The sequence below is a fragment of the Cydia amplana genome, chromosome 5 (assembly GCF_948474715.1).
Source record: "Cydia amplana chromosome 5, ilCydAmpl1.1, whole genome shotgun sequence".
NCBI classification, from domain to species: Eukaryota; Metazoa; Arthropoda; class Insecta; order Lepidoptera; family Tortricidae; genus Cydia; species Cydia amplana.
This window is the reverse complement of record NC_086073.1, coordinates 13,827,216-13,843,653: the sequence shown is the minus strand read 5'-3', so window position 1 is coordinate 13,843,653 and position 16,438 is coordinate 13,827,216. Positions and strand designations below refer to the sequence as shown.

The following is a 16,438-nucleotide window of genomic DNA, read 5'->3' as shown; positions in this document are numbered from 1 at the left end:
CAACAGTTAAAAAGTCAATATTACAAGCACGATGCTATTCGGCGGCGTGATTTAAATGTAGTCTTTATTTTATTTGAGTAGAGGTTGATAATTTATTAAAACCATCTGCCAATCACTTACTGACTCTATGACTCCTGTATTTTGATTGATCGTTTTACAAGAGGAAATTTATGCAAGATTTAAATAATCATACTATTATAATCTGGATATATTATCACACTATTATTAAAACTATAACGCTGTTATAAACACGTCGTTATATATATTTTGTAGTTAAATTACATCGATATTTTGCTACTGTACCTACTGTACTCTGTAGCTAAGTACCTACAGATTTAAGACGTACCTTATACAAAAATGTGGAAAAGAGTAGAGTTTGAAATATTGACATGTCTCCTTCGGAGGTAATATTATATAATTTTGAGCTTAGCAGTATTTAGAGCGAAAATGCGCTTCTAGGGTATTAATGCATTTAAAAATCGTCGTCGTATTGAAATGCAAAGTCGTAATTTTTGTGTACCTATTGCCTATTCTCTCCCTCCGGAGTTCAAATTTTTTCCGTTTGAATTTTATCTTAAATTATACTAGTTCATCTGTTACCATAAAGTGTCATTCTATGGAACTTGCTAACTATGGAAACAAAAGTCACTAGTAAATTGACATTCAGAGAAAATTTTAATATGGCGGTTTGTTTACATAGCAAGTTCCATAGAATGACACTTTATACACGGGATGATTGTAAGTAAAGTACGGTACGTGACAATTCAGAATGTCAGTCAGCTTTGGATAAAATATTGCCGTATTTCTTTGGCATACAGTAAAGTTTGCCATCGACAGCAGAAATGTATCTAGGGACATTGTAACTCCTCCATACTGCCTCCAGCATGGGTATGATGGACGCTGTCATCCACGAGGCATAGTACCTGTCACTTTTTAACACCGCTTGATAGAAAAAGACACGCCATCATTATCGCTATCACGAGGATAACTCCATCCATCATATCCGTACAGATTTACAAAGATAGGGACATATACAAAATTACTATCTACTGTCATACCTAGCTATGATAATCACTTCAGGGCTCAGCCCCATTTTAAAAGTACGAAATGCGTTTAGATCACAGAACAAGTAGAATGGCGATGCGAGCAGGGTACGTGTCGCCGTCGGTTATGAGCAAACGCTCGCATGCTAATACTCGCCCGCGCTGACCGAAAAACGTAAACATGCCTTTTGCGCCACAATAACCTTCAGATTAAGAAGCCAGACATCAAATCTGTCAAATGGTATCCATTCACCACGCACACAAGTTTTTACTACCGTTGCGCGAGTGTTAGTAAATGTGAAGAGGAACGAGCGGCGACACCGGTTCCGATACTAACTGCGCGCGATAGCCATTCTAACCTCTTTAATATGTTCTGTGGTTTACCTACATATTTAGTTTTGGTTCAAGTTTGGATTGTATGACTATGAAATGGGCTAATGGCACTTACTGTAATATTATTGCTAGCACTGCGGCTAGCTATAATAATGTACTAGCCTAATTAAAAGACTGCAACTTCTGTAACCCAACTTGTCATTATTTGAACTTTTTGTAGCAAAAATGCTAGTGTTATTTATAGCGTCAATTACGGGACGAAGGATGGAATTTTTAATTGACTATATATGAGGTTCATTGTATGAGCATGTCTTTTATATTATTTTTAGTAAATAAATAAATGAAAACTAATACGGTAGACATACGTAACACGAAATAAATTTCAAAACAATATCTTACTAGTAACATCCATACAACCTAACCAAATAAAAATGAAAATGTCCAAATACAATACACCTATAATTAAATTTTGTTCGAAGTACGTAGAGTATCGCTAACTAAGAGGGACTTGATTATCCATATCTAGAATAAATAATAGTTATAAGAATATTAAATATAATTTCGACTATAATCACCTCAAACATTAGAACATTACCATTATAACCCGAAAGGCTAATAATAAAATATTAACTAAATATCCTGACCAGATCACCACCAGCATTTGTCATAATATCTAACATCTCACTTTTACTTACCTTGATTTTCGCTGCCTACTCTTTAAACAACATTCAATAATTATTTAATCACTCCTTTTGAATCTTTAAGCTTTTGACCGCCAAAGACGTCAACTGATGCGCGCGGCTACAGCCAAATATCAACCTTCGTGCATTCCGACAAGGTTCACTATGACTTGGCATTCAAAGGGTTAAAGCAGTCATTTTTGGGTGAATCAACTTTTTCTTGACACTCGTTGCCATGGTTACGTTCTCCTGGGTCACTCTTTAAAACCTGATTTTTAGGCATTTAAATTCACCAAACACGCGTTTTTGTGATACTTATAAACCCTTTCCATTGAGGGCGTCTACCAAGCGTGACAGAAGAAGGTGGTGTACAATGTCTATTGTCTTCTAACAAACTATGCTACTATTGTTTCTTGGCTGACCGGACAGAATAACGACAAGAAATAGTTGATCCACCCTTTTATATAATTGTCAAAGAATATTTGCTTGAATATATTAGAAACGGGTCACTCACGTATTTTAAGTCGAAAAACGCTCGTACGTGAGTGACCCGTTTCTAATATATTTAATATGTCTTTGACTCACGGAAGTTTTGTTATTAATATTTGCTTGAAATGTATTTTTAGGCATTGCTGGAATCCAATTCGACACCAGTGACGGTGGTGCTAAGGTTTCCGTTGACGAGTATATCGTGTAGCGGCTGCCCCAGTACCGCGGCGAGAGAGTCGCTCAGCTTCAAGTAGTTGGCTTCTAAAGCCTCGTGATACGATACTTGGTCGGAGCTGATGAGCTTTGCGTTCAGCTGGAGGGCTGCGTGACATACTGTCAGGAATTCCCTGAAAATAAACACATTGAGTCAATTTTTTTTAGTTGTAACTACCAGCCTTCATCCTTATTGCCAGGGGTCGGACAAAAAGTGCGGATGACGTAAAAATGACGTAATCTTGCACACAGGATGATGTTTGAGTTTGTATTTAAACTTCCGTGTGACATGTAGTAACAAAGTAGTATTAATGAAGTAACAAAATAATCGTAAATAAATCCATGGAATTAATAATACAGGTGGTAGGGTTATGTAGTGAATAAAATAAATTTCACGAAACTTGTTACCATAAGGTATAATTATTTGAAATTAGTTAGAACACTTAGAACAAGTCTGTGGGATCCTCAGATAAATAGGTTTAATAGTCAAAAGTGGGAACAGTAGGTAAGATTAGTAAAAATAAAAAAAGATAATTTGATGTTATTATACTTTTATAGCTAAATTTTAGCTAAATATAATCGTGAAGATACAATAGCTAAACAATAACGAAGTCAATTTATTGTTCATCTGATTGACAATGTGTCAGTCAAAAACGTACTTACTCATTTCAAGTGGCAATATCGTTTAATAAAGAGGTTGATAAATGATAAGTGATAATTGTTTATGAAAATCAAAAATACTATTTGAAATCATCCTATAAGTGGTTTGACGTCATCCGCACTTTTTGTCCGACCCCTGCTTATTGCCAATAGAGTTCAATGGAAAAAATTAAGTGACTGTCTACAAGGTTACAAATTTCTTTATAACCTTGTCTTATTTAGATTTAGACAAAATTTTACTGGAATGGGATCACAGAGAGTTCTAATAAGCGTATCGGTATTTTTTGCACAAAAGTACTATAGATTAGTTCCATCGAGTTGTCATCGAGAACCCACAAGGTACACAGTAGAAATCTTCAGTGGCTACTAGTAAACGTTTTGATGAATCCAATACTTTGGGGGCGCAAAGTACAGTCGCCAATAGAAGTGTATTTAAAAAAATGATTTAATTAGGCAGCTTTAATTCCTTTTCTTTCAAAGTAAATTTTGGATTTATACTTCGAAATTTCCAGTTAATGTAAATAGGTACTTACTTGAAAGTCCCTTTGAGTTTGTCAACTAAGTCGTCTGGATACATGGGAGCCAAAGTGGGATCAAGGAATGCGTTGGCATAAGCTATCGGACCAGCGTTAACTTGCACGCACACACTGCCTTGCAATCTGAAATTAATACACAATTTTAAAGAAAACCAATAAACTCAATAATTTTTTTTACGAAAACAGGCTATAAAATACACCCAACTACAAAAAAGTAATGCTCAAACTAACAACATATTTTTATAGGCAAAATACCTAAAGACCAACTAGATTTTCTGTTTGATATGCTGGAAATGTTGTTTATTACTAAATTCCGCATGAATCAGCAGCCAGTGCCATTAAAATCTGTCTTCAGTGAAATTGTTAAAAATATAACGCCATACACTCTGGTATTGAAGCTCAAAAAGCGGGATTCAAAGCTAATCCTTTTGATGTTGTCGTAACATATAATGTTATAGTGTGTCAAAGGACTGTCTCATTTCAAACATAGACGGAGATAATCATACTATCTTTGTCATGCGCTGGTACTGGCGCCCGAAGGAGGGGGATGAGTATGTTTTTAGGGTTCCGTACCCAAAGGGTAAAAACGGGACCCTATTACTAAGACTCCGCTGTCCGTCCGTCCGTCTGTCACCAGGCTGTATCTCACGAACCGTGATAGCTAGACAGTTGAAATTTTCACAGATGATGTATTTCTGTTGCCGCTATAACAACAAATACTAAAATAAAGATTTAAGTTGGGCTCCCATACAACAAACGTGATTTTTGACCGAAGTTAAGCAACGTCGGGCGGGGTCAGTACTTGGATGGGTGACCGTTTTTTTGTGCTTGTTTTGCCTCTATTTTTTGTTGACGGTGCGGAACCCTCGCACTCTCGCACTTGGCCGCTTTTTTTGTTCTTATTTACTGACAAATTGGTTTGCCCAACTATACCTGAGTTGCAACTTTTTGATATCGGGCGCCTTGGCGTGGACGATCTCCGTCAGCTCGAGCACCTGGCCCTCCATCTCGGCCACCGCCACCTCGATGGGACTTTTCTCTTCTACTTGCGTTTCGATCACGGGCACGCGACGCTTCAAGTACGGGAACCAATTGTCAGCTGGAATGGTTAACCAATTATTAATTAGTGATTGTGTACAGTTACTGTATCGGCGCAAAATAAATATGTTTAACTTGAAATCACACCAAGAGCGTTATAGGCCCTAGAGAGTAAAAAAACCAAAAGAAAAATCTCAGATCTACTCTTATTTATTAAGGTACAGATAATGCTTATTGTAACTGATAGTCACTGCCAGTGAATAGCATCTGGGGTAGTGTCGTCGTGTCTAAAACAAGGATGTTGCGGATGCCGATTTTTTGACATCCGCGGATGCGGATGCGGATGTCAAGATTAGGTTCTTATAAAACGTCAAATATTACATTTTTAATATTTTTTTATTTAAAAAAAACGAAACGTTTAGTATTTGAGCAAGAATATAGGTGCGTTATATTTAATAATAAACAGTAACTTGGCCGACTTTTCTGGATCTAGACGATTTCGTTATAGGTAATGACGAAATTACCTAGCACTTACGCCGCCGCTAAGACGTTCCTGTACAGACTTGTTCGACATCCGCATCCGCATAAGCTCCGCATCGATTTTATGCGGATGCGGATGTTGAAAATAATGCGGAAGTTCCGCGGTTGCGGATGCGGATGCGGATGTTCGCAACAGTAGTCGGCTACATGGTCAGTCAATTGTGGCAGTATAACATAGCAGATAGTAGGTATACCGTATACCCAGATCTATTTGTTTAGTATACCAGAGCTAACCCCAAGAAAGAAATTCATATTATCCCTATCTATAGATGGTCAAGCAAATCTTGTCAGTAGTAAAAGGCGGGAAATTCGAATTTTCTATGGGACGATATGCCTTCGCGCCTACATTTTTCAAATTTGCCGCCTTTTTCTACTGACAAGATCTGCTTGACCAAGTATATTAATGTGAAATGGCCAACGCCTCAGGGGGCTAGATTATTATTATTATTATTTTTTTAATTTATTAAGAAACAAACAGTCTTATACAACAGATTAGTATATAGAGTAACATTCTTTTAATAATAGACTTATAGTTTCCTATATGTAAACAAATATTATAATAAAAACTTATTACTACGTATAAATTACATGCATATGTACTAGTATGTGTGACGAGATATGTGAGGAAATCTTAATCTAGGTGGTCATACAGGTGTTTTTTAAAGAAGAAAAAACTAATTTTTTAAACAATCTTAGTCAGCTGCTAAATATGTATATTATGTGCAATAGTCACCGGTAAGCTTGGTGAGCCTCAGCCGCTGGTGGTGAACTGGTCCCCGGGCCGCACCGTCCCTCGTGAAGGGCGTCTCGAACACGAAGCGCCTGACGTTGTGCGCGCGCTCGAAGGACTCGCCGCTGCTCGTCCCCGCCGCCACGCCCGAGGGCGCCGCGCGCACCCACGTCACTTGGATGTACGCTAGTTTACTGTCCAGCTCCGATCGGTTTACCTGAGGAACATGTTACATAAGTAATACTGGCGCAGATAGATATAACGGGGTCCCGTTGTTTCCCATAAAGTTTTTAAGTTTTAAGTCATATTATCATTAGTCATAAAACTGAAACCGTTAACATTTCAGGATTTTCGTTAGGTTATGCAGGTTATGCTATAGATAGGTTAGGTTAGGTTGGGCTTCTTTTATGGCAATCCTGAAGAGTGACGCGTTTCTGAACCAAATGAATTATGACTAACGAAAATACGGGCAAACAATACATTATGGCTTAAAACTATTTGGGAAACAATAGAGACCCAGATATAACACACATATGACGGATATGTCAATTGTTACTATTTTACCTATCCGTCTGTATTTACCTTGAAAGCAAATTTAACGGTGATGCCAATAATAAATGAATAAGTAACACAAGGTAGAAGCTTGAATCACAGCTACTTAGGTTAATAAAGCCTTTATGCGCCTAATAATGTAGCCATTTTGCGAATTTCTATAGTCATTGAATTCTAAAACGAATATCGCTTAGTGCTTAGAATGTAAAAAAAGTAGAGATGCCCCGAATAGTGGTTTTGGCCGAATACCGAATATTCGGCCGCTCTCTCGGCCGAAGCGCCATAACATGCAAACATTTTACGACACGTTAATTATGAAAACTGTTTCCCAAAAAGGCAAAATGTGTGCGAAAGTTTAACTTTTGTTGCTCAGAACCGGTGTACTTCCGTTTGGGCCAAATACCTTTCGCCAAATTTCACTTCCCAACAAGCTTATCGCAGTAGTTTAATTTCCCAAATGAATCCTTGCCAAATTTACACTTCGCATTTAATTTGTTTGGTCAAATTATCATTTGGCATCATTTTACTTTTTCCAATTATAATAAGACAACAACTTCTTTAGCAAACGTTTTTTATTGGCTAATATTATTTTCCAAAAAGATGTTTGATCAAAATTGTCACTTCGCAAATTTGACAAATAGGCATCTCTATTTAAATTTGTACCTATAGAAAAAGGTCACGAAGTGGATTAATTCATTTACCTAATAGGATAACGAGAGTATTTTCATGACATTTTTAATTAAAATGTGGTTAAAATTTTGGTGGGTTTACTATTTTTGGGTTAACAATGATTAGTTTGGCGTCATTTTCTTTAATAGGATAGCAAAATGTAACAAATTTGTCATTTCACATTAAAATGGAGTTTAATTTTGGTGATCATTTACTGTTTTTGGCAGGAAAAAAATTTTTTTTTGACGTTACGTTTTACTATATCTGGTGATCAGTTAAATACGAGACAAATTAAAATACTGCAGGCTCTCTATTGCAATAGAGATGTAAATCGTATGCCATGCAATATTTTGGGAAATGTTGGTTACGCCTACGATTCATTTGACGAAATAATACTTGGTAAAATGAAGCTTGACCAAGTAATTTTTTGTTAAACAATAACTTGCCAAAAAAGAGTTTTGCTAACTGTAATCTTGCGATAAGTTGTTTTGCCAAATGTTTTTTGGGTATTGATAATTTGGGTATAATAGTTTGGGATGTGATACTTTGGGGAACGTTTTTGTAAAAATAAAATTATTTGTAATCAATTAATGCTCAAAAACAGGCCTTCGTATTTAACAACTTTCCAAGATAACATGTTAAAATTAAATATAGTGGTTTGAGGTAATTTTTCTTGTGTATTTTGTTTTTTTAGGTAGGTGCAACAGATATTCGGTATTCGGCCGAATAGTAGGCAACATTCGGCCGGATACCAAATATTCGGCAAAATTGCCGAATTGGCCGAATACCCAATAGTTCAGTGGTTCCTAACCTGGGGGTAATTACCCGTGGGGGTAAAACTGGTATTTTACGTGGGTAATAAGCTAACCTAATATAACAATACAACAAACGTACACGTTTAATTTTTAATTACCATTGGGAGGAGGGGTAAAATCAGGTTCTCTAGTTAGTCATAGGGGTGACCGGACTGAAAAGGAACCACTGCAATAGTTGCCGAATATTTGTGGCATCTCTATAAAAAACTGTCGTCTGCGGTTACTAAAGTGTTTTATTTGTAATGTATCAAAGTATCTTATGACAGCGGTTGACAACACAATTAGTTGATTTATATGATAGGTATCATTGTTTGTGAAAATGATGTGCCAAACTACAATGAACGATATCATTAGTTACGGCTCGGTAAATTAGTCTTCGCGCTATTGTAACTATTGTTTTACGGTACTCTGTATTGCAAATCCGCTTCGATACACAGGTCTGTAGATGTTACAATGGAAAATTAACTCCGAAAATACACCGAAATGTTGTTTATAGTGCTGACTGGTAAAGATTGATAATGCCTGAACGTGACCGCATCAAGATTCAATGGCAACAATTACACTTACCGGCGCTGAGTCCATAATCATCTTGACATTTTCCGCCCCATACTTGTGTTCGTAGTAAGTTTGCAACTTCTCCGATATCTCGCTCAGTGAGGTCAGTTTCGGTTCCTTATATATAAACTCTACTCCTTCTTCGTCTTCGCCGAAGTGGGCCTTGCCGAAGAACGCGACTCGATAGAACCTTCCGAGCATTCGTTTCCCGGAGTTCGTGACTTCTATAACTTTGGCGTAAGCTTTGGTGAGGTGCTGATAGCATGTGAGGAGAGCTTGGTAGTCCTTCCTTTGTTCGTAGATGGGAATGATGAGCCGGTATAGCGGCCCGAGGAGTTCGTACCTCTCCGCCTTGTCGACGAACTCTGTGCAGATCATCAGCTGATCCAGAAGAGCTTGTTCGTTGTATTGGACGTCGGTCATACCTGCAAAAGAAGGAAATATATATGCTTAAATAGTTAACATACTTGTAAATTCATTGAGTTTGAGGTTTTTAGAATCGTCCCAATCCGTAGTAGCTAGATGACGATATTAGCTTGAAGCAAAAATGAATAATTATATATTAGGTAGTTAGTTGAGTAGAAAATGCAGAAATTGTGAAGACTTCGTTAGGTATGGATGCATTTTCACGGGTCTTGTCCAGGTTGATGTAAAATAATTTATTTAGATAATAGTCCGATATTCCCTTCATCTCTCTATTGTCCTGTACCGTGTCTTTATATTTTAGAATGATGTATTTACTTATGTCAGAAAAAACATACTCGTGCACTTGTTCAAACATCTACCAAACCGAAGGTTAAATACAAACATGAGCTACACGCGCCTAATTTACAAATATATAGGAAAAGCACTCTTTATGCAGCAGCTATATGCTACAATCATATTCCAGACTATATAAAGGCAGATGAAAGGGATAGGTACAACATACGCAAAAAAAATAAAATGTTTCCTCACGAGAAAAGTGTATTACTCTTTTTTCACAGATTACTTTATTATGCAATTTATATGTAACATAGATAACTATGTTAAATATAGATTTAAATCGTTGAATATGAGGCTACTTCTTGTGCTTTATTGCATGACATATGTAAATAATGTATGAATCTTAGTTTCAGGAAATGTTTGTCAAACCCTTTTAGGGTCCATGAGGTACTTGTAAACTTGTATGCTGTTACAACTCTTGTTTTTACCATGGTGCAATAAACGATTGATGGTATTTATCATTGTTTATTTATAAAAGTAGGTATAACAAATTCAATAAATTTGTTTGTAATATAATTTCGATCATCGCTTTATCTCGTAAAGTTGCCCGTTATACTTAGGATCATGTATAATCGTACAATCGGTAATTAAACCTCCGGAGGAGAGATAAACATAACAATAAGGGTACTAGGAAATAATAAAAACAACAGGTTACTAAAGGAGTTTCGTTTACAGAAGTAAACGCATTAAAAGATTTACTTTAGGTTTGTGATTACGACATCGAATTCCGATGTACGAGTGTATCTATGTGTCATTACAATCAAGTACAAAATACCTAAATGAGCAGTATTATTTTTGAAGTGAAAACTTTTTTAGCGGGGCTGGGCACTTTATGAGGTGGGGAAAAAATGATAAACTCGAGACAGCGTAAGGCGATCATGTGACCGTAAAGCGATCACGTGACCGTAAGGCGATCACGTGACCGTAAGGTTTAGATGGCCACTCATTTAGATGGCATTTAAATGAATAAAGCAAAACTCAATGACATTAAGTACATGAAAAAGGTTCTAATCTTGTACGGGCTGAAATACGAGGATCTCACAGTTACATTCTAACTTTATATCATTCAAATATATGTAATTCAATAAAGCTACATCTTGATGAAATCGCTAATAAAAGTGAACTCTAGTACTGGTGAATAAAACTCAAAATATCATGACCAAATATATTTAGATGCGAGGTCTGCAAGGTAACTTTACAATTTCTATTCGAATTTTAAACAATTAACGCTACAAATTTAAGCTGGCCAGCAATTTCGGAACTAAAGTTTTTCAATAGAAAGGAGGATGGGTCAATTATACATAGTGCTGCAGACATTTCGAGTTGGACTAGTAATACAGGCACAGCACAAGCTTTACTGTTTAGAGTTTCAATTTTTTTTTCTCGGTTTATACTTTATCCATGTCAATTGCGAACTTCTTCCTACTGGCGGCGTTGTTCCGCTATTATTTCGCACGGCTGCTGGAGCGGTGCGATCCTAATCGCTCTTGAATAAACTATTCTATCAGTATATAAATGGAGCAGAGGCTCGGCGTGTTGCAGTCGAAAACAGCTCGCGATCGCGCGACGCTGGCCTCAGTGTTAGGCGGGAAATTTAAAAAATGAGTTTAGCGACTGTCGTTGTACTGGTTTTGGTCGCGTTGACGTGTGGTCAGGAAATACACCAGGAGGTGGACCAACCAGTTGAACTGGCGGATGACTTGGCCGATACCGATGTGGTGCTCGCTTTTGTGGTACGTCGAATGATCGCTATTGTTAGTCACGCTCGCTTTGCGTGCTCCAGCCAGACTGCATGTGGTGCGGATTACCGCCAAAAGCTGTATACATAAGTATATGCAAGTAGTTGCAGAGGATTTCCTACATCTTTTAATAAAACATAACACGAATTTTAGAGATCACTATTCTTTGATCAGGCTTAATATTGTAGAATGTTTTCGTTTTAGTAAAATCGGATATTATAGGTAGGTACTACGTATGGCACAGTTCAGAATGAATTGGTACAATATTTCAGCTTCATTAATAATTTAATTCATTAAACAGCGACCTTCGGCAGTAACTATTGTTTTAATGAAATAACCGCATAATTTAGTTCGTACAAGGTCACACTCTATGGAAACTGAAGGGATAATATACCTTTACCGAGCAATTCTTGTATATTTATTTATATATTTCATGGATCTCGGAAACAGCTCTAATGATTTCGATGAAATTTGCTATATGAGGCAAAAATCGATCTAGCTAGGTGTTACTGTGAAAGCGCGCATTTTTAAGTTTTTATATGTTTTCCGATCACAGCTCGGTTTCCCAGATACCTATTGCAATATTACACGAGTCAAACAAATAAAAATAGGTCCTGACCTGACTACGCCTGCTTTAAATATTAAATACAAAATTAATAGGTATTTAAACAAACTTACATTTTGTTTCTGTTTTATACATACTTAAAAAATATAGTTTTATTTTATTTTTCGAGAGGTTATACAAAAACGCCTTTACTTAAGTCTAAGTATAGCGTTAAGTATATTAGTCGATGTACCCAACCGTTATTAACATGAACGGGCCAACACGTGCGTAAAATTTATCAACCAGCCTTGAGATAAACTGATCATGTACTAAATTTTACATGGAAAGGGTGGAGTTTACGGAAAACAAAGCATTGATACTTAGTATATTATTTGATTCCAAGATTTGTAACAATAATGTGGTTTCGAGTGTACGACATACTCGTGCAACTTTGTAGGACACGGTTTGATTTTGTTTTTTTTGGGAAGTAACATTTCATCACATCAGATCCGGGAAAAATTCAAGAAAATCAGGAATTGGGTGATTTTTATAGTTATCAATGTATTTGTTCTCGGACGGAGAGCACCAATACTCGAAGTGGAACTGAAGGCGCATGTTGTCCGTTCTGTCGCAATGAAGTTGGTTCTTATTTCTTGTCAGCATATTTTCGTCAACTGCTGAAAATATGCCTCTTTTAATGGATTTCCATGTTGTTCTGTACGCGGCGGTTCTATGCCATGTTCTTATTTAGTTAAAGTTAATTTAAGTATGATTTTGTAACAGATATTCCGGCACGGCGACCGCACCCCTGACGAGGAGGAGCTGGCGCTCTCAGCGGAAGTCGTCAACAAAAACGTGTTCTTCCCTTACGGCACAAAGGCGCTAACTAATGTAAGTAAGTGTCCTGGTGGTTCAATTTAATTTCTCTACCATTTTCATCGAAGCATGTGTGTTTTGCACGCAGGCGTGATTTTATTGCAATAAGTATTATGTTAAACATAATTATATTATTAGAAACCTTGTATTCTATAGTAGAGTAGAGTAAACAATCTTGACGTGTATTTTTATTGAAAAACATTTCTGAAAAATAACCTACATGAAATATGTAGCAATATATGATCATTTACATTCTTTTGGTCTCATAGAGTTCAGTTTTTTAGAGCGTTTTAAAAAAAGACACATCGAGATTGTTTACCTCTTTTTCTTAAAAAAAAAAAAACGAAGTATAGTACCTAAATTATTTAAAGACTATTCGACCCGAATACTAACGTTCACGCTTTTAAATGGAAGTTTTCCCGAAATAGCGGGGTAAGCAACGGGCCTATAAAGTCGGGCAGTACATCAGAAGACGTTACGATGGTTTGATATCGAGGCTGTACCTGCCGGACGAGATCGTGATCCGGACAACGGACTACGCGCGGACACAGATGACGGCGCTGGCTGCGCTGGCCGCGATATACCCGCCGCCGCCTGCGCAGAAATGGAACCCTGCGTTGGACTGGCAACCTGTGCCTTACAATATGCTGCCGTACGATGAGGATGACGTGAGTATTAAAAGACGGACACTATATTAAAATGAGTTTAGAGCTGACGCCTTATGGCGTTTATGAAAGTGGTTACAGGTTACAAATTTTACGCAATATCCCATGCCAATGCGTTATATTGTACCTAAATATCATAATCCCATTATTTTTATTTGTCCTAAATATGTTTCCTTCTTGAAATGAACGAATGTTCAATGCTTCAGACGTTTTTACACACTTTCGTTGTAAGATCTAGGAGTTTTGGTAAATTTGCAACATTTTTAGGGGCGAGATATAGAACTTATTAACGATAGAATTATATTTACAGCTCTTGTACTGGTATAACTGCCCACGCTATCTCTGGCTGCGAGACAGAATGTATGAACTACCTGAAGTGGCGCCTACTTTGAGACAATACAACGACCTATTCCGATACTTGAGCGAGCACACAGGAACAAACATCACTACACCCGAACAAGTTTTCTTTTTGGATAACCTTTTCCAAGCACTGGTGACTATTTTACGTATTAATAGGGAGTTTTTATTTGAATATTTTACTTTTTAAATAATGGTGTATTCAAATAAATGTTGTTACGTTTCAGAGTAATGTCAACCTAAGACCACCTAAATGGGCACAAGACGTAATGCCCCAGATCAAAGCCATGACAAAGATTGAATATGCAATAGAAGTTTTTAATGACGAATTGAAGCGATTGTCGATAGGTAAATATTTATAACGATGAGTAGATTATTTTTCAAATATGTCATGCGCACAGAGTCACTTTAACTTATTAGACCACGTTTCCGCCATGTGGTCTAAGTAAACGTAATCCCCGCATCAATCTCTTCAGCTGCTTGCCTAAACAAAAAATGTTATTAACTTCGTAGGTGTGCTGATGGCCGAAATCGTCAATGCGACCAACGCTGCGATATCCGGCTACACGGACCAGCCCAAGTTGCGGCTGTACTCCGCTCACGAGAACAACGTAGCCACCCTGATGGCGGCAGCCAGAGTCTTCGAGCCGCACCAGCCTATGTACGGAGCTACATTCTCGTTGGAGCTGCGACGTCATCAACTAACCGGGCAATACGGATTTACGGTATGACTAAACAACGTAACGTAACTAACGATACGTAATCAATCACCCTCATGGTTATACCAAGACCCTTTGAAGCGTAAGCCTAAACTACGGAGTTGCCTTCTAGGACCTAGGTGGAGTTAAGCGTCATTAGCTAACCGTAAAAATAAATATAAATTCTTTAACAAGCAGATACGTCTGCGAGCGATATTCCAAATTTTATATTAAAGGAAAAAATGGAAAAAGTTACGCATCCGGCAGGAAAAAGGAAGCACAGAGGAAGGAATGAAAAGATTTGCGATGTCCTGGCAGGCTTCCGTAGCTCACGGATTGTGGAGGATGCGGGTTCAAGTCCTGCCGAAAGCGTAACTTTTCCATTTTTTCCTTTAATATATATATATGTTTATTGTTGTATATAGGCTATATAGCTATGTGTGTAAATCGGATCTATATCTGAATCCCTAAAGTCTTTTCTCCTATCTTTGCATTCCCTAATATTGTTTGTCATAATGATCAGTTGTCCTAACACTAAAAACCCTAATTTTGGTTTCCCTAATTATTGATTACTTATCCTATTGTTATTAAGCATATTTTCTTTTTTGCGAGGGTCGCAGTTCTAACCCTAACCTAACCCACTTTTGTGGCAGCAAGTTCTAAAACCTAACCATTTTTCAGAAGCTTAGATTATGGAAAATAATCGTTATGACAATTGATCGTTAGGGCATGTGCCCATTAGGACAAACCAGTTAGGGCAAGTGACTTTAAGACAAACGTTGTTAGGGATTCAGAATGACACCCGTGTAAATCACATGAAATAAATAATTTTGAAATTTGAAATATATATATTTTTTAATAAATATGGTTAACTATAGCATGACGGTATAGGGTAGGTCGGTAGAACCGGATTGTTAAAGAATTTATATTATCAGTTAATTCTGAATGACAAATACTATTTACATAGACACATCATTACCTACAGTCCTACAATAATAACTTTCAAAGTAATATTTGATTTGCCGCGTTGTCTACAGAGTCTACAATGTGAGATATCTGTAATGTTTGTTTTGAGTAGATTTTAATATACAGTGTGGAAAGATAAGTCGGGCCCTGGAGGGAAACTAACTTAAATCCTTAAGCTGACTCATTTTACTTAATGGAGACATTCCTTTATTTTTAAAAAGAAACAAAACTGCATTCAAAGTATTTTTCTTTTTTTCTTCGATTTGGCTTGTCTAAAAAAAATCTTCAGTACTAAATATTACATTTTATGGATATTTTGTACGACAGACGAGTTTAAGACCTAATGTTTCTTGGAGAAATGTTATCATTAACATTAACTGTATCGACTAGTAGAATAAAATTGCGAGTTTTTATTTTTTGGAATTTTTAGTCGGTTCGAGTCCCGGGCGAGGCAAGCGAGTTTTAGAAATTCTCTGAATGCAGTTTTGTTTCTTTTTAAAAATAAAGGAATGTCTCCTTTAAGTAAAATGAGCCAGCTTAAGGATTTAAGGTAGTTTCCCTCCAGGGCCCGACTTATCTTTCCACACTGTATACATATATGTACATATAACCCTTTGACAATAATTGGAATATTTACTCATTCTGCGTATGTCTAATACATGTGTGATTTTTCGAAAGATTTTATGATCAGCAATTTATTTACATATTTTTTATTTTTAGCTTTTTAGTGTTTTTATGCAATTTAATTAATATGTCACGTAATTATTTGACAGGCCGTGTACGCGCCCGTCGCCGGCGAGCCGGAACAATATCTGAAAATAAACGGATGCGGCGGCACAACGTTCTGCGACTACGCAAACTTCCTCGAACTGACGCAGAACGTTTTGTGGTCCCGGAAAGATTTCCAAAACCAGTGCCCGAGAAGAAATTGATAGTCATAACTCATAATAAATACAAATGTTATGTTTTTTTTTTTCA

General features: G+C 36.9%; 2 protein-coding genes across 2 annotated transcripts in view; one reads left to right on the top strand and one right to left on the bottom strand.

Annotated features, from left to right (window-relative positions):
• Window positions 1-2,662: 2,662 nt before the first annotated feature.
• The window catches only part of LOC134648380 (dedicator of cytokinesis protein 9), a 58,673-nt gene continuing 44,897 nt past the window's right edge, over window positions 2,663-16,438 (bottom strand). Inside the window, exons 31-35 of the mRNA XM_063502909.1 lie at window positions 8,866-9,278; window positions 6,266-6,479; window positions 4,888-5,053; window positions 3,952-4,077; window positions 2,663-2,892 (exon numbers count right to left, since the gene is read on the bottom strand). Coding sequence (XP_063358979.1) covers window positions 2,679-2,892; window positions 3,952-4,077; window positions 4,888-5,053; window positions 6,266-6,479; window positions 8,866-9,278 — 1,133 coding nt within the window. The 3' untranslated portion in view covers window positions 2,663-2,678. The remainder of the gene's footprint in view (window positions 2,893-3,951; window positions 4,078-4,887; window positions 5,054-6,265; window positions 6,480-8,865; window positions 9,279-16,438) is intronic.
• LOC134648347 (venom acid phosphatase Acph-1-like) lies at window positions 11,147-16,401 on the top strand. Its single transcript, XM_063502862.1, has 7 exons — window positions 11,147-11,348; window positions 12,682-12,789; window positions 13,203-13,442; window positions 13,750-13,932; window positions 14,024-14,144; window positions 14,310-14,521; window positions 16,234-16,401. The coding sequence occupies exons 1-7, from the start codon at window positions 11,217-11,219 to the stop codon at window positions 16,390-16,392; spliced, it is 1,155 nt and encodes a 384-aa protein (XP_063358932.1). The 5' UTR covers window positions 11,147-11,216; the 3' UTR covers window positions 16,393-16,401.

What these genes read in the sequence shown, in the direction of transcription:
- LOC134648347 (XM_063502862.1), top strand. Translation starts at nt 11,217, where the DNA reads ATGAGTTTAGCGACTGTCGTTGTACTGGTTTTGGTCGCGTTGACGTGT. An exon ending in GCACAAAGGCGCTAACTAAT is followed by an intron (nt 12,790 to 13,202) that starts GTAAGTAAGTGT and finishes TTCCCGAAATAG; the next exon opens with CGGGGTAAGCAACGGGCCTA. An exon ending in CCGGGCAATACGGATTTACG is followed by an intron (nt 14,522 to 16,233) that starts GTATGACTAAAC and finishes ATTATTTGACAG; the next exon opens with GCCGTGTACGCGCCCGTCGC.